The sequence below is a fragment of the Gracilinanus agilis genome, chromosome 6 (genome assembly GCF_016433145.1).
Source record: "Gracilinanus agilis isolate LMUSP501 chromosome 6, AgileGrace, whole genome shotgun sequence".
NCBI classification, from domain to species: domain Eukaryota; kingdom Metazoa; phylum Chordata; class Mammalia; order Didelphimorphia; family Didelphidae; genus Gracilinanus; species Gracilinanus agilis.
Genome location: NC_058135.1, coordinates 277,040,914 through 277,059,668, shown reverse-complemented (window position 1 = coordinate 277,059,668; position 18,755 = coordinate 277,040,914). Strand labels below are relative to the sequence as shown.

At 34.5% G+C, this 18,755-nt stretch overlaps 1 protein-coding gene across 1 annotated transcript; it reads right to left on the bottom strand.

Moving 5' to 3' along the window:
* Positions 1–10,280: 10,280 nt before the first annotated feature.
* Positions 10,281–11,219, bottom strand: LOC123251754 (olfactory receptor 5M9). Its single transcript, XM_044681045.1, has one exon. It carries the CDS (start codon positions 11,217–11,219, stop codon positions 10,281–10,283), a length of 939 nt encoding a protein of 312 aa, XP_044536980.1.
* Positions 11,220–18,755: the final 7,536 nt, after the last annotated feature.

Sequence of the window (18,755 nt, the reverse complement as noted above, 5' to 3'; positions counted from 1 at the left end):
TCAAGTTGGGAAATGACAAAGTAAGAACACCATCATTTCTTTCCTAATTGCCCAGAAGTTCAGCTTTAATTTTATATTCTATTTTTTCTATCATCTTTAAAAATGTAAAATTGAAAAAAAAAGTTTTTTAAGAGTGATTACTACATATTGAAATTATGCTTCTTTAATTCTTTTTTTATCATTTAAAGTTAATTTCCAGGAAACAGAAGATATTTTAATTATGTAGGAAGTGTTTCTATGAAGTTATTTAAATTATTATTTTAATGAATGTGTGAATACATTTAGTTTATTATCTTGTTCTCAGTCAGTCATGCTATTTTCCTTAAACTCAATTGTTGATGGGAAAAATATTATCTCTTCTACATATATCAGTCAACAAACATTTGTTACATGCCAACCATGTATCAGGCCCTGTGCTGAGCAATACATCACAGGGTTATTGTGAGTATTAAATGAACAAATGCATATGAAATTTATTTGAAAAGGACATGAAGTTAATGCAAATGTATGATAATGTTTCTCTTATCTTGTTCTTTTTTTTTAATCCCTTACCTTCCACCTTAGGATCAATATTAGGTATTAGTTCTAAGGTAGAAGAGTGGTAAGGGCAAAGAAATGATGGTTAAGTTACTTGCCCAGGATCACACAATTAAGAAGTATCCGTGGTCAGATTTAAACATAGGACTTTCTGTGTCTAGGTCTGGCTGTCAATCCAAAACGCCAACTACATGATCCCTATTCTTATCTTTTTTTTGAAGGAATTAAAAATGAGATATAAGTATAAACAAACATCTATCCTTTTATTATTTGTTTAATATTTTGCACAAACAGAACAATACATAATTTTTATAATTGTGTGACATATTAGGAAAGAAAATAAAATTTTATAAACCCATTGAAAACATCTTTAAGACCAAAAGAATAAGAAGTAGAATGACCGAGATAATTTAATTTAATCTAATTTCAATGTAGTTTGACTATTCTACTAAATGTTCATATTTTTTACTTATTTTTCATAATGTTTGGAGATTGACTTTGGTCCCTTCTATTGAAAACCTTGTTTGTAAATGTTGGATGTTTTTTTAAGTCTGGGAATTCTAGGTAACGATTTTGACTGTGCTGAATCTTCTTTTATGGGAGAGTTTATTCATTAAAATTCTGCAGTATTTGAGATCTCTGTAATATGGGGATTCATTGCCTGTAATGTTTGAAAGAACAATTCCTCAGTTCCTTAAGAATTGAGAAAGTCTCTAAATGTATCTTCCAAAAATTGTCTGTGTTTCTTATAAGGAGAAATGAAAGAAATAATAATAGTTAAGCAATAAACATTTATAAGGTACATGCTGGAGGCTAAGATGATAGAATAAAAAACATTACCCTCAAATAAACCCTTAACAAACAAACAAAAAGTGACTCAAAACAAAGGAAAATATGAGGAATGTCTCACTGGGATAAGAAGAGAGAGGAGCCCAGGTCACATAGCATCTGTGAGAACTGGAAGAATGTAGACCAGCCCAACACACTGCAAAAGGGCCAGAGGGAACAAAATGATGGTCAGGATGAATCCAGCTTGAGCCACTAGGTGCAGATAGCAAAGGCAGAGTAGACACAAGAACAATGAATTTCCACTTAGTCTGAGGCAGTGAAACTTCAGAATGTCACAGATAGCAGAATTGAGGACTGGTGCAGCTTAAGCCACTCACAACAGGTAGAAAAAGCAAAGCTGGCATAAGACTAACACACTTCTACATAGCAGCAGAGCATCTCAGGCAGAAAGCAGCAGAACACTCAAGACAGCAAGAGAGCAGAGTAGGGGACCAGTCTAGTCAAACCTTTCAGCAGAAGTATTGGAAGCAAAGAGGGCACAAAAACAATGCACTTCCATGTAGTGGCAGAGTGACTGAGGCAACAAAGTGGCAGAGCAGGGAAACAGCACAATCCTTAAGGACTGGAATGGATGTAATGAAGATGGAAGCAAAAAAGAAAAAAAGAGCGAAAAGAAAAGAAACACACACACACACACACACACACACACACACACACACACACAAACACACACACAAAAAATCCTTAATGAATAGGATTGCCCAAATGGAATAGGAAACACAAAATGGTCTCAGCAAGCCCGTGTTCAATAAACCCACAAATCCCAGGTTTGGGGACAAGAATTCACTATTTGGCAAAAATTGTTTGAAAAATTAGAAAACAGTATGGGAAAAATCAGGTATAGATCAACATCTCACACCCTATACCAAGATAAATTCAACAGAGTTAAATGACTTAAATATAAAGAGTGAAATCTTAAATTAGGTGAACATAGAATACTATACCTATCTGATTTGTGGGAAAGGAAGGAATTTAAAACCAAGCAAAAGACAGAGAACATTGCAAAATGTAAAATGAATGACTTTGATTATATCAAATTAAAACTGTTTTGTACAAACAAAACCAATACAACCAAAATTAGAAGGAAAGCAACAAACTGGGAGAATATTTTTATAACAAAACTGTCTGACAAAGGTTTAATTTCCCAAATATATAAGGAACTAAGTTAAATGTATAAAAAACCAAGCCATTCCCCAAATGACGAATGGCTAAAGGACATGAAGAGTCAACTTTCAGATAAAGAAATCAAAACCAACTATAAGCGCATGAAAAAGTGCTCTAAATACCTCCGGTATTTAGGATTAAGGATTAAGGAAATTCTAATTAAAACAACTCAGGTACCAGTTTACATCTAGCAGATTGGTCAATATAGCAGCAAAGGAAAGTGATAAATGTTGGAGGGGATGTGGCAAAATTGGGACACTAATACATTGCTCGTGGAGTTGAGAATTGGTCCAACCAATATGGAGGACAATTTGGAACTATGAACAAAGAATTTTAAAAGAATGCCTGTGCTTTGATCCAGCCATACCACTGCTAGGTTTCTATCCCAGTGAGATGATAAGGAAAAAAAAACTTGTACAAAAATATTTGTAGCCATGATCTTTGTGGTGGCAAAAAAAAAAATTGGAAAATGAGGGGATGTCTATTGATTGGGAAATGGCTGAACAAATTGTGGTTTGTTCATAAGAATATATCTTATATTTATGGTATATTCTTTTGCTGAATGAAATGATGAACTGGAGGATTTCTATTTGAACTAGAAAGATCTCCAGGAACTGATGCAGAGCAAAAGGAGCAGAAACAGAAGAACATTGTACACAAAGACTGATACATTGTAGCACAATAGAATGTAATAGATTTTTAAATTAGCAGCAATGCAATGATCCAGGACAATCCCGAGAAACTCATGAGAAAGAACATTATTCACATTCAGAGAAAGAACTATGGGAACTGAAATCAAGGAGAAAATCATATTATCGATCACATGGTTCTATTGGGATATGATTAAGATTTTGATGTTCAAAGATCATTCTATTGCAAATATAAATAACATGAAGTGAGTTTTGAACAATGATACATATATAACCCAGTGGAATTTCTTGTCAGTTCCAGGAGTGGGGAGGGTAGAGCGGTGGGAAAAATCATGAATCATGTAACCATGGAAAAATATTCTAAATAAATAAAGAAAAAAGTCATTAGTAAACTTTGGAATGAATGGAGCTTTCCTTAAAGTAATAACTGGCATCTATTAAAAACCACCAGAAATCATTATCTGTACTTGGAATTAAGTGAAACCCTTTCCAATACAATTGGGGTAAAGAAAGGATGCCCATTATCACCACTACTCTTGAATATTATACTAGAAATATTAGCCATAATAATAAGAGAAGAAAAAATTGAAGGAATTAGGTAACAAGGAACAAAATTATCTCTCTTTTAAGACAATATGATGATATACATAGAGATCTCCAAAGAATCAAACAAAAAAACTAACTTTAGAAAACTTACAGGATATAAAATAAAACCACATAAATTATCAACATTCCTATTTATCATCTACAAAGTATAACAAATAGATAGATATGAAATTTATAGACATGAAAATTCCATTTAAAATTACTATTGATGAATTAAAATACCTTCCAAAACAAACTTAGTAACTATAATAACACAATTACAGAATATTTTTCAGAGAAATTAGATACTTTTAATTTCTTAATCTAAAAATTGTCTATTCTTATCCTTTGCCCACTTGTCAATTGAGAAATGCATTATACTCTAAACTTGACTCAGTCCTCTATATTTTTGAGAAATGAAACCTTTTGTAAGAGATACTTGTTATAAAGATTTTCTTTTCTCAGTTTGTTATTTCTTTACTAATCTTGGTTGCTTTGGTTTGGTTAGTGCAAACTCTTTTAAATTTAATTTGAGTTATGGTATCCACAATTAGCCCTTTGGGGATAGTTTCAAATTGTTCTCTGGAATGTTTGAATCAGTTATCAACTCCACCAAATAGTGCATTAGTGTATCAATGTTTCTATATTCCCTCAAACATTTTTAATTTTCCTTTTCACTCATATTAGTCCGTCTGAACAGGATGAGGTAGTACTTCAAGTTTATTTTCATTCACATTTCTTTAATCAGATGCAATTAAGAACACATTTTTCATATGACTACAGATAGTTTTGATTTCTTCTTCTGATAACTGCTTATTCATATCCATTGATAATTAATCAATTAGAAAACTACTCATATTCTTATAAATTTGTTGCAGTTCTCTATATATTTAAGAAATGAAACCTTTGTCAGATAAATTTGCTATATTTTTCTGAATTTATTCCTTCCACCTAATTTTTTAAAGGTTCCTTTTTTTAAATTTAAACATTTATTAATATTCATTTTTAACATGGTTACATGATTCATGCTCCTACTTTCCCCTTCACCCCCCTCACTTCCCCCACCCATGGCCAACACACATTTCAACTGGTTTTGTCATGTGTCCTTGATCAAGACCTATTTCCAAATTGTTGATAGTTGCATTGGTGTGGTAGTTTCGAGTCTACATCCCAATCATGTCCACCCAGACCCATGCGTTCAAGCAGTTGTTTTTCTTATATGTTTCCTCTCCCGCAGTTCTTCCTCTGAATGTGGGTAGCGTTCTTTTCCATAAATCCCTCAGAATTGTCCTGGGTCATTGCATTGCTGCTGGTACGGGAGTCCATTGCATTCGATTTTACCATAGTATATCAGTCTCTGTGTACAGTGTTCTTCTGGCTCTGCTCCTTTCACTCTGCATCAGTTCCTGAAGGTCTTTCCAGTTCACCTGGAATTATTCCAATTTATTATTCCTTTTAACACAATAGTATTCCATCACAATCATATACCATAATTTGTTCAGCCATTCCCCAATTGAAGGGCATACCCTCCTTTTCCAGTTTTTTGCCACCACAAAAAGCACTGCTATAAATATTTTCATACAAGTCTGTTTATTTATGTTCTCTTTGGGGAACAAACCCAACAATGGTATGGCTGGATCAAAGGGCAGATATTTTTTATAGCCTTTTGAGCATGATTCCAAATTGCCAGCCAGAATGGTTGGATCAGTTCACAACTCCACCAGCAATGCATTAATGTCCCAATTTTGTCACATCCCCTCCAGCATTCATTACTCTCCCCTTCTTTCATTTTAGCCAATCTGCTAGGTGTGAGGTGATACCTCAGAGTTATTTTGATTTGCATTTCTCTAATTATTAGAGATTTAGAACACTTTCTCATGTGCTTATTGATACTTTTCATTTCTTTACCTGAGAATTGCCTATTCATGTCTCTTGCCCATTTATCAATTGGGGAATGGCTTGATTTTTTATACAATTGATTTAACTCCTTGTATATTTGAGTAATTAGGCCCCTGTCAGAGTTTTTTGTTATAAAGTTTTTTTCCCAATTTGTTGTTTCCCTTCTGATTTTGACTACATTGTTTTTGTTTGTACAAAAGCTTTTTAGTTAAATATAATCAAAACCATTTAATATGCATTTTTTAATTTTCTCTAACTCTTGCTTGGTTTTAAAGTCTTTCCTTTCCCAGAGATGTAACAAGTATACTATTCTGTGTTCACTTAACTTATTTATAGTTTCCCTCTTTATATTCAAGTCTTTCACCCATTCTGAATTTATCTTGGTGTAGGGTGTGAGATGTTGATCTAAACCTAATATCTCCCAAATTGTTTTCCAAATTTCCCAGCAGTTTTTGTCAAATAGTGGATTCATGTCCCCAAAGTTGGGCTCTTTAGGTTTATCATACACTGTCTTGCTGATGTCATTTACCTCAAGTCTATTCCACTGATCCTCCTCTCTATCTCTTAGCCAGTACCATATTGTTTTGATGACTGCTGCTTTATAGTGTAGTTTAATATCTGGTACTGCTAGGCCCCCTTCCTTCACATTTTTTTTCATTATTTCCCTTGAAATTCTTGATCTTTTGTTATTCCAAATGAAATTTGTTATAGTTTTTTCTAGTTCAGTAAAGAAGTTTTTTGGTAGTTTGATAGGTATGGAGCTAAATAGGTAAATTCATTTGGGTAGAATGGTCAATTTTATTATGTTAGCTCGTCCTACCCATGAGCAATCAATGGCTTTCCAATTGTTTAGATCCAGTTTTATTTGTTTGGAAAGTGTTTTGTAGTTGTTTTCGTAACTCTTCAAGAGCTTGTGACCAGTTTTCATTATTTTTGGAGGGTCCGGATGCTTGTTTGTTCTCCTCCTCTGTTTGCTCGGTTTTGTGGATTTTCTCTGTGTAAAAGTTAAAGATTTATTTTTCTTGTTGTTAATCTTTCTCTTCTGAACTTTCTGATTCTGGGTCCCCATCATTAGCCCAGCAGCTTATCAGCTTTATCCTTGCGGTCAGAGTCTGTCTGCGGTCTTTTGGGTCCTGAGGTCTGAGGTCTGGTTTTTCTCAAGGTCAAGCCCCCTGGTGGACCCCCTTGCTTGGTCCTCTGCCAGAGGTTCCTTTAGAAGTCTCAGGGCGCTGCTTCCACAGTCGTATACCCGTATGCACTTGTTCCCCACTCAGGGTTTCAGAGCCTTTGCTCACACCTGTGTCTGCCTCTGCCCGCGCCTCCACCTGCACCTGCGCTCCGTGTCTGAGCTCAGGGTCTGTGCGTGTTCCTTAGCTTTTTGGGGTCCTAAATCTTGCTGCTCTCAGGAACAGGCCCTAAAGCTGCCAGTGACTCAATGGGTGCCCCAAAATTGCTCTATTTCTTTTTAGCTGGCTTTGGCATTGTAGGTGGTGTGTGTGGAGGGGGTAGGGGGGTGGTTGCTCAGCCCTCAATTTAGTGAGAGTTGTTTCACCCCTTTATAGCATGGAAATGCTCTGATTCCACCTACCTTCCATGCTGCACCCTGTTGTGGGGTCCCTCCGTTTGTCTGGACTTGTTTTTATGTCCCCTTGAGGAGTCCTGTATGTTTTGGTCAGGAGAGGTTAAGAGCTTCTTTTTACTCTGCCACCATCTTAACCTGGAACCTCCCCTTCCACCTAATTTTGAGTTTATTAGTTTTGTTTCTTCAAAAAGTGTTTAATTTCATGTGATCAAAATTATTCATTTTACTTCTCATTATCCTGTCTCTCTCATTTGGTTATAAATGCTTTCATTTATCATATATCTGATAGACAAAATTTTTCAAGCTTCTCTAATTTGATGATGATATTACACTTTATGGCTAACTCATGTACCCTTTTTGATCTTATTATGATAAATAATTTGAAATTTTGGTCTTTAACTAAATACTGCCAAATGGCCTTCCAGTTTCCTTATTAATTTTTTGCCAAATAATATCAGTTCTTATTCCAAAGGTTTTGATCTTTTGGTTTTTCAAGTAAAAGATTACTATGGTTATCTACTTGTCTGTATTCTATACCTAATCTACTTTGTTGTTCCACCACTCTATTTTTTAGCCAATACCAGGTTATACAAAGTAATTTCGCATCATTATCATTATGTATTAAGATGAAGGTAGTGATAACACCTTATAAACTGCCAAATCTTTTAAATGTTTTTAAATTTGATATTATCTAAATGTAAATCCTTGGGGAAAAGGCCAAGTTTTGCTATTATATTTACAGTTGTGAAAACAATTATGTTAAAATATTATTTCATTTTTAAAGTTTAAAACAAACATTGGAAATGGATATTATTATTATCTCCTTTTTTCAAATTAGAAAATTTAGGTAGATATGAATTTAGTGAATTGATATATAGTTACCAACATTTTGAGACTCAATTTGAACTTGATTCTTTCTGATGTTGTCTAGCGATTTACCCATCATGCCATCCTTTTTATCATCAATATAAATATATTGCTATATACTGAAACCTACATTGTATGTGTCCAATCCTTGTTTTACTCACCTTAGAAAGGATTTAAATAATTTTGTACCATATCACATCACTGGGAGAACATTTGTCCTAAAATAAGGAGTGGTGAGTTGAATAGGCTAACTAGGGATCATTAACACAGGATAGAGTATCACAAAGCAAACATTAGCTCCCTATATTTGATTCCTTTCTGAGAAGAACTCATTGACCACTTTCAGCACATGGCCCAAAAATGAATATGGTAGTACTCATTCAGTGAACAAACCCTCTATCCTCATGAAATTCACATTTCTCCTTCCAGTTCTGTTCTTGACTTCTTATGATTTTCCACACCTAGTCGCTTCTACTACTAGCTAATCCTGAAACTTGCTTCAGCATCTAGAACCTCTATATACTTCAACAGCCTACTGTCCCTACAGTTTACCTTCCACAAGATATCTCTTAGCAAGTTGTATTCTGATTCTCTCATTGGGATGTATCTTCCTAATTTTGTGAAGGGACCAATACTGGCCTGTCTTCATTCTCTTCTCTACCCTGTTCCAGATTTACTCTATAATTTCCATATCACTGGACAGCCACAAATACCCAAGTATGACATTTTTAGTCCCCATTCTTTTTCAATTATCATTGATTATTATTTTCCCTTAATTTAACGTAAGCTTCTGATGGACTGGTGTTCTCAAGTATTTATCACCATGTGCCAGTTAATGTATGAAGTACTTTGCAAATATTTTCTCATTCAATTGCCGTAACAAACCTAAGAGGTAGGTATTAATATTACCTCTATTCTTTGGAAGTGTGTTTTGAACTCAGGTCTTGCAAACTCCAGGTCTGGCACTATTACCTGGACTACCTGAATGATCAACTTTTTCATAAATTAGGAATGAAAATCACCATGGAGAGGTCAATTAATGAAATGATGGGGCTTAGCTCAAAAGTATTTAGAAATAGAATTTCATAGCAAAATTAATTGGTGGAGGGAGAGACTTACAATATTCTTTTGATTTTTCCTAATTAACAAATGAGATTATGGTAGCAAAAGGCAGAAAATAGAAACAATAAGATACAGAGTCCACTTTCTGACTATGAATTGTTCATTTTCAAAGGAGTGTGTGTAATTTAACATTGTTTTCAGATAAATTGTGCATTCTTTTCTGAAGGGGTTAGAAAACTCCACTGAGGATTATCAAAGATGAAGGAGCAGATGCTCATCCCTTTCTACATCCATTCATAGATATGGGTCATTGAAGAAGACTAAATAAAGATGGTTAAGGACCTGTAAAAACTGAGAGTGGAGTTGCCCCTGGGGGAAGTATTTGGGGCACTTGTGTTGCCTATATATTTTAACAGATACTAGGGACACTGTTCACCACTGCTTATACAAAGTTCTTGCCTTGAAGTAGTTTATATTTTAATGAATTTTTTATTCATTACAATAATATTTTAATGAAGGAAATATAAGATCAGACAGCAGTTGGAAATCAAGTTTAGAGAGAAAGATTATAAATGTCCTTCTGTACACAGTAGCATTTGAAATGAGTCTTTAAGAACACTAACCATAACAAGAAGTTACCATCATGTACTGCTTATTATATTTCAGGCATTATGCTAATTGTTCTTTATTCTTTCATTGGATGCTTGCAACAATTCTGTGAAGTGATATTATTATCACTACTTTGCAATAAAGAAGTTTGAGGCAAAGAGAGTTTATATGTCTTTTCTAGCATCACATAGCTCTTAAAATTCTGAGGTGAGAACTGAATTCAGGACTTCCAGATTCTAGGTCCAGTGCTCTAGCTAATGTCCAAACCAGATGCCTCCAAGTCTATGATTATATATTATTACATATATTATATATAATGATATATATGTATATAAATATGTTATCAGGAATATTGTGGCAATGATTTTTGATTGTATGAGTATTAGACTTGATTATATTTGGCATCCCTTAAAAGTCGAATATTCTATGATGAAAGTATTGATGTTTTCATGTTTGAAGACAAAGGATACTATTTATCATTTCATAAAACAAGACCTCTGAATAGCTTTGTTCATTGCTTCTTTTACATCCTTGTTCCTTAGACTATAGATCATGGGATTCAACATAGGAATGATTGTGGTATAAAACACAGCCACCATTTTCCCCTGCTCTACAGACTCCTCTGTGGGGCGCCTGAGATACATGAAAATAAGAGTGCCATAAAACATTGTGACAGCTGTGAGGTGAGAGCCACAAGTGGAGAAAGCCTTCTTTCTCCCCTCAGCAGAGCGCATGCGGAGAATTGCCACCACGATGAATGTGTAAGAGATCAGAACGACAGACAAAGAGTATGTGAAATTAATTCCTGCAATGACAATCATGGTATATTCCTTGATATGGATGCCTCCACAGGCTATCTTGATGAGTGGTGGATCTGCGCAATAGAAGTGGTTGATTTCAAAGTTTCCACAGAAGTATAACCCATACGTCCACAAGGTACAAATGAGGCTCACAGAGAAGCCATAAACATAAGGCACCGAGATTAACCGAATGCAAACTGTCCTTGACATTTTGCTCCCATAAAGCAGAGGGTTACAGATGGCCATAAATCGATCAAAGGCCATCACAGCTAGGATATAGACTTCTACATGGACAAGAGCAATAAAAAAATAACACTGTATTAAGCACCCAACATAAGAAATGGTTTTTGTCTTGGATAATAAGTTTTCCAGCATCTTTGGGGTAACATTGGAGGAGAACCAGACATCCACAAAAGACAAGTGACTTAGAAAGAAGTACATGGGACTCTGGAGCTGAGGACTGATGCTGATGAGCATAATCATGCCAATATTCCCAACCAGAGTAATAACATAAACAACTAAGAATATAACAAAAAACATGACCTGGAGTTCTTGGCGACTGGTTAAGCCCAATAGGATAAATTCAGTCACATCTGTATAATTTGGGCTTGGCATTGCCTTAACTCTGATTCAGACTTAGAGTCATTGGATCTTTATTCTCTGTTGAGAGAAAGAGAATTTGTGAGTTCCCTCAACAACTGCAACACTTCTGATTATTGTTCTTTCTAAAAATAAAATCTTAGCATTTCAATTCTCCCTTATTTTTTCCCTTTTTTCTCTTCTCTATGCCTCAATTCCAATGTAGTTTTCACAGAGTATTCGCAGAAGAGAAGAAGAACTGGAATAGAGGAACACAATCATCTGAATTATTTCATTCAATCTATCATACAATTAAATGGAAAATGACCTAGTAGATAGAATACTGGTCTCAAACTCATGGTGAAATGGTTGCAATTCTCATTTCTAACACTTTTTAGTGTCATTAACAATAGATATTTCCTAAATCTGTGTCTCAATCTATTCCATAACACTTTACATTATAAAGACTATGATTTATCATTGGTGAATAGGATAAAAATCATAGATGAAATCACAGATAACCTGATACATTTCTTGTAGGAGTTAGCCATTTTCTATATATTTTCACCCCCTTAAACCATTAGACCTAAACTAATGGCCAGGAGACTCCAAATTAATACAATTCATCTAGCCTTGATGCCTAATTGTATAGAAAAAGACATTTCACTATTTATATTTGTTTAAATGATCTTTCCAAACTTGGCAACAGGTGGCAGAGATAGAATTTGAGCCTTGGACTTCTATTTTTAAAACAAAATTCTCTTTTGGATACATGCTATTCAAATATCTATAATTAAAGCTCATGGATTTGTAGCTTTTGAAGGAACAGTATTATAGAGGTCATATGATTCCATTCCTTCATTTGGTAGATAAGAAAAAATGAAGTTGAGAGAAGTTAAGGACCTTGACAAAGGTCACCAGGGGAATGAATTACAAAGATGGAATCTGAGCCTAAGTCTTCTGATTTTAAATTCAATATACTCTCCATTGTACTACATTGATTCCTGTGTTTGTATTTTCCACTATTTGTATAGATCATAGGATTTAGAAGAACTGACCTTGTTCAGTCTTTCAGCTGTGTTTTGGATTCTTCATGATATAGTTGATTCTATTCTAAATATGGTTTTCTTAACAAGGTTACTGGTTTGGTTTCCCATTTCTTCTTACAGTGGATTAAGGCAAATAGAGGTTAAGTGACTTGATCAAGATCACACATCTAGTAAATGTTTTAAGCAAGATTTGCACTTCCATATTTCTAACTCCAGGTTCAATGTTCAATCCATTGAACTACAGAGCTGTCTCCTACACTAATAGGCTAAGTGACTTTGCTAAAATGTATGTGGAGAAAGAGGGAAATTAACCAACTTTTGATTTGTCACACAACTATTATGTGTCCAGTTTTGGATATGAACTCAAGTATTTGTGAATTCATTCCCTACACTCTATTCACTAGGTCATCTGGCTATCCCCAGTAATGATCCAATCTTTGGGTCAATAAACTTGTTTTGTTCCCCAATATTTCAGTAACTTTATTTCAGAATAATTAGTTTCCTTTGTAATTCCATACATTTTGCTTTATATATTGAACCACATTTTTAAAGGTATCCATAGGCTTCACCTGTTGACAAAAGAAATTCATCAAAAACACAACAAAAGGAGGTAGCTGGGTGACTCGGTGGATTGAGAGCCAGGCCTATAGATGGGAGGTCATAGGTTCAAATCTGACCTCAGACACTTCCTAGCTGGGTGACTCTGGACAAGTCACTTAACCCCCATTGCCTAACCCTTACCACTTTTCTGCCTTAGAACCAATACACAATATTGATTCTAAGATGGAAAGTAAGGTTTTAAAAAAAATAAAATAAAAACAAACACAACAAAATTTAAAAATCTATGCTCTAATCCAGTGATGGGCTACCTTTTGAGCTTGGTGTGTTAAAATTCACCAAAAAAAGAGCATAACTCAGGTGGTGTGTCACTTTGAGAAAAATACATAATTTCATGATATTTATAGTTTAAATAACAAAAAATGTATAATTGTAATATGAAACTATTTAATAAAGCAAAAAATAGGAAAATTTATCTATAGTGCACAGAGTGTCTACACTACACTACAGCAAATGTTTCATCCTTGGCATAAGGTCCCATACTTCTCTGTGTGCAGCCACAAGCAGCCACTCGTCATCAAAAATGGCTATGCATGTCAGTACTGACACACGTGTCATAGGTTTGCCATCATTACTCTAATCCAATTGTCTTATTTTCTAGAGGGAGAAGCTGAATTACCAAAAGGCTAAATGATTTATTCATGGCAATACTATGAACATCTAGAGACACCAAATATCAATAGGCTAATACATTCTCTAATAATTATTTGTATTGTTTGATCAATGAACAGGAGAATTCCCTTATCAGAGTGGAGATAGTAGGTAACAGGGTAAACTGAAGGAGGAATTTGATGTATAAACATAGCAAGTCACTTAGCCATGGTACTGCAACTAATTGATATCAGAGATTTAGAGAGCACCGAGTTTTTATGACTAAGAGTCCAGGACTCTTATCTAATAATTTAACTCATAAACCTTACAAAACACTTTGTTTTATACTTCCCTTAATGTTTTCATAACACACTATTTTTATATGACAGTTTTTTTGAGATGGCAAAATCTAGTCCTCCTACACTATGAATGTTGAGAGAATAGGAACTATGTCTTATCTAACTTATACATTATCCACCTCCTTGGATCTATCATATTATTTTATATAAAATAAGTATCAACAACTATCTTCTCTGTTAGCATTCTACAAATTCATCCTAAGAGGCAGTTGACTTCCCTTTGGATCAGGAAGCTTTGAATTCATATATAGCCTCAATTATTAGGGCAAGTTGGTGGTACAGTGGAGAGAGCACTGGGCCTACAGCCAGGAATATTAAAGTTCAAATCTGGTCTCAAGTACTTATTAACTGTGGACCTCTGGGCAATTTTTAACCCTATTTGCCTTATTTTTCTCATCTATAAAATTAGCCAGAGAAGGAATAAATCACTCCAGAATCTTTGCCAAGTAATTCACAAAAGGATTCATTAATGCAAGAGAGGACTGAAAAATGGCTAAATAACGACTTTCAGATATTTACAAATTTGTTATATGAGCACTAGTAAGGAAGACATCTATTTCCCACTGGTAATTCTCAAACATTACAAAGCAGCTGATGATCTGAATCTGTGGGGAGATTTCTCACAACTTGAATATTATCAACACCTTCAGCTGAATTTCTCTCTCTATAGACTATATCCATTCTGGCAGGTAGGTTTCATCTAAAACTTAAACATCAGTAATGATGTGGTTTTATCACACATGAGTTATGAAATAAGTTTGGAACAGATGGAAACCTTAGAGTTTACCCTGATTTACATGAAATTCTTAGGATCCCAGAAGGGTTCAATGACTTATCCTAGGTCAAATGGCATATTTCCTGTCTATGGCATTTACAAGACATCTTTTAATGATAATGTCAGCTAATAATGTCTCACTTAGTTTCATATTGAAAAATTAATAAAGACGATTATTTCCCTTGATGGCAGAGGCTATATACATGACATTATGGATTTTTGGAGAAGGTTAGTCAAATTCCCACTAGGAAAGATTATTAAAAAGTGAAATTGAAGGACTATTCACCTCCCTTATTGTAGATGACTCCAAGGGACCCCACATAAATCCACAACCACTCTCCCGAAGAGGGCTATATAATTTGTTGTTTGATTGTTTTAATAAGTACCTAAAAAAGGATTGTTTAGATAATTGCTTCAGATTTAGCAAGTTATTATAACAGGAGCAAGACAAATGATGTTCTCAGATAATTTTTTTAAACCCTCACCTTCTGTCTTAGAATCAATACTGTATTGGTTCCAAGGCAGAAGAGTGGTAAGGTCTATGCAATGGGGGTAAAGTAACTTGCTCAAGGTTACACAGCCAGGCAGTATGTGGGGTCAGATTTGAGCTCAAGAAGTCTTTTTTTAAAAAACTTTACCTTCCACCTTAGAATCACTACAATGTATTGATTCCAAGGCAAAAGAGTGGTAATGGTTTGGCAAAGGGGATTAAGTGATTTGATCCAGTTCATACAGCTAGGAAGTGTCTGAGGCCAGATTTGAACCTACGGCCAACCATCTCTAGGCATGGCTCTCAATCCACTGAGCCACTCAGCTGCCTCTCTCATATAAACTTTTAAAGAATCAAAATTAATTTGGGGAAGAGATTTTAGCAATCATTACTCTATGGCAGTAAAGGTACTGTGAGGGAAGAGATATAACTAGGATAACTCCCCTTCTTAAGTGAAGATTATGTGTCATACAAAAAGTATTACTAGAGAGTTTGTCCAGGGATCAGGGAAGACTAGGCCACAGAAGAGCTTTCTTCAGGTGTAGATATGCAGGAAAAGAAGTACAATACTTTAGAGCATATTATTTTAACAACTTAACTTTAACCTGTATGCCATTTCAGTTGTTTTTCTTTTGAAGTACCAATAATATTAGCAACCTGAACTTCTGCATCCTATAGTCAAGATCTAGCCATCCCACCCTGTTTTGATATTATTGACTACATTGGTATTTGGCAATTGAGAGAAGTCCAGGGAAGTGTCATATCTTTTCCAAAGTTTGGTTTGGCAGATTATATATATATATATATTTATCTTCCCTATATTTCATTCTTTTTAGAAGGGATGACTTTATAGCAGAGAGGAAGGAGAATGTTTTGATAAATGTGCATGCTAGTAAAAAGGATAACAATAAAATTTATTTTAATAAGATATAAAAGAACTACTTTATTCCCTTTGTAGAACAAAGAAGACTGTAGAGAGACAAGATCACCTTTCTAGCCTGTGTTCTCTAAAAATTCTATTTCATTAACCTGTTAATATAGTGATACTAGTGAAAATTAATTGAGATTTACAAGTTTTCTCTAATACTTTTGTATTTTAAGAACATTTATTTTTTATTTTATTAAAATTATTTTAAATATTTTAAATAAATATTTAAGTTTAATACACTTAATCTAATTTTAAAATAATGGCACTGCTCATTGAATTTTCTTTTAAAAATCATTTTCTAAATGAGAAATTCTGGAGCTCCATTTATTTACTATGAATCAGCACATATTCCTTTTTAGCTTTATATAAATAGCAATTTCATCAACCTAAAAATACTGCAGCAAAGATTAAAATAAGCTAAAAAAACAAGTATAGTATGGGGCCCCTTAAAGATACCTTACTGTATTAGATGTGTAACATAAGAATTCAATCTACAAAACTTTTTTTTTCTATTTTCATGCACTTAGGACAGCATTATTAATAAAATAAACTGCATTTGTGACTTCAATGGCATTGGCAACTTCCTCTAAAAATACAAGGCAAATCCTTCTTTTTCCCCTTCTCCAAAAATTGCCTACAACGTGAAGTTACATGACTTGACCAATATTATGAAATTACTCTTTCTGAATGGAAGACTTGAACAAATGTCTTCCTTGCTAGCTCTCTATGCACTAATCTGCTCTGCTTCTTATGCATTTTAAAAACAAGAATGAAAATATCTCTTTGTGGTTTATGACCTATAAGTAGGTCCTACTAACTTTCTCCTATGTCTGCACTTTAGATAGGTTTATCAAGTTGGTTTAAAGAATAATCATGCACCACCTTCATTTTAAGAATATGAAGACCTATTAAACATACCTTTGGCAATGTGTTCTGTTTATCACAGAAGTGGAAATACTAAGGGATCCAGCCAGTTTTATGTCAAAGATGTTACCTTTGGGAGAAGTGATCTCCCAGAAGTATTACAATTAAATCAGGATGAAATGATTGTAATGATATTTCTCAAAAGCTCTCTGGCAGTACAGAAGTGTAATTACTAATTAGCCAAATTGTGTTTTGTTTGTTTTGTTTTAACATCAACCTAAATAAGTAAATGGAACCCTTTGACATTATGTGTCTCTTTCCTAGTTTTCAACTGATCATATGGGAGCAGAATTGGATTTTCTGCCTGTTGGTATTCATCAAGAAGAAGGTTTCCTCATTTCTACTAGTCAAATGAAGTCTTAATGCTGGATGAGTCTCATGGATTTGAATATCCACAATATAAACATAGCAAAGCGCTTTGCCTACAACCTCTAACATGATCCTCATGAAATGGCATGAGATAGAAGCTTTCATTTTCTCCACTTTACACATAGATATAATGAGACTGAGAAATCTTAAAAGACTCAACCAGTATCATAAGTATCTTAGGCAGGATTTAAATTCTGGTTCTCTTGATGTCAATCTCATTATATCTCATAACTATCTCAGAAAAAAATTTAGGAGGCAATTGGGTTCAAATCTGGCCTCAGACACTTCCCAGCTGTTTGACCCTGGGCAAGTCACTTAACCCCCATTGCCTAGCCCTTATCACTCTTCTGCCTTAGAATGTAGGGACATATACAATTTCACTTTATTGAATATCTTTTGATTCTGTTTACCTTTTTATAATTCCCTTGAGTTTTGTATTTTCAGAGTCAAATGTTTCATTCATCTCTGGTCTTTTCATCAGGAATATTTGGAAATCCTCTATTTCATTGAATACACATTTTTTCCAGGGTCCCTGATCCTTTAATGTTGAAGCTGCAAAGTCTTTTATTAACCTGACTGTACCTCCACAATATTTGGATTTTTTCTGTTTGGCTACTTGCAACATTTTCTCCTTGAACTGGAATTGGGAATTTAAATATTCCTGTAAGTTATGTGAATTTAATATACAATATACCATCTTATTCTGTTTGAAAACTCCTTACATGGACATGTATATTAAAGCAGGATATCAGCAAGTTTTGTGATTAAAGACTTGTGTGGTGATTGGAGTCCTGACTTATGGAAGGGGCTGAAAGAAACCTCCTCATGACAAGTGACATGTTAAGCCTGGTCAATCATAAACTTCTGAAGAGTGACATCATTGACCTTATTAGAAAGAGGAAGTAGTGGTAGCATCCTTACTTTTGTGCAGGATTCTCACTCCCTATTCTGGAACATCTAATGCTCCACTTGAGCCACAACTGGAAGATGGAGCCAAGGAAACATGTGACTTCTTGACAAATATTTTTTCAGTTAATCTGAAATAAAACAAAGAAGCAAAAGTCCAGGCCAATAATAGATTTATTGAGAGCGACCAGTGTCTCTTAGCAAAGTTGGCTCTTTAGATTTCCTATAATCAATGAATTTGAATTGAATGAGTTTTCCCCTTTTTTTATACCAGGAAATTGCATCATTCTAGATCCCATCCCAATATTCAGCCACAAATCCTGGGTCTCAATCAGCAGAGGTCCATTTAGAATGAATGGGCACCATCTGGATATGCCTTACATGGTCATGGCAATTAGTTAGCAAGCAAGTCCAAAGACAGTAAATCCAGGGATTTATCTGCTTTCAGTTCTTCCAAGCTGATGTGATGTAAGGAGAGGTATGTTTAATACTTTCCTTGCTTTTACTCTGGTCTGTGAGTACTCTAAGCATTCTTCCACCTCTTTGGACTGTGACCAATATTT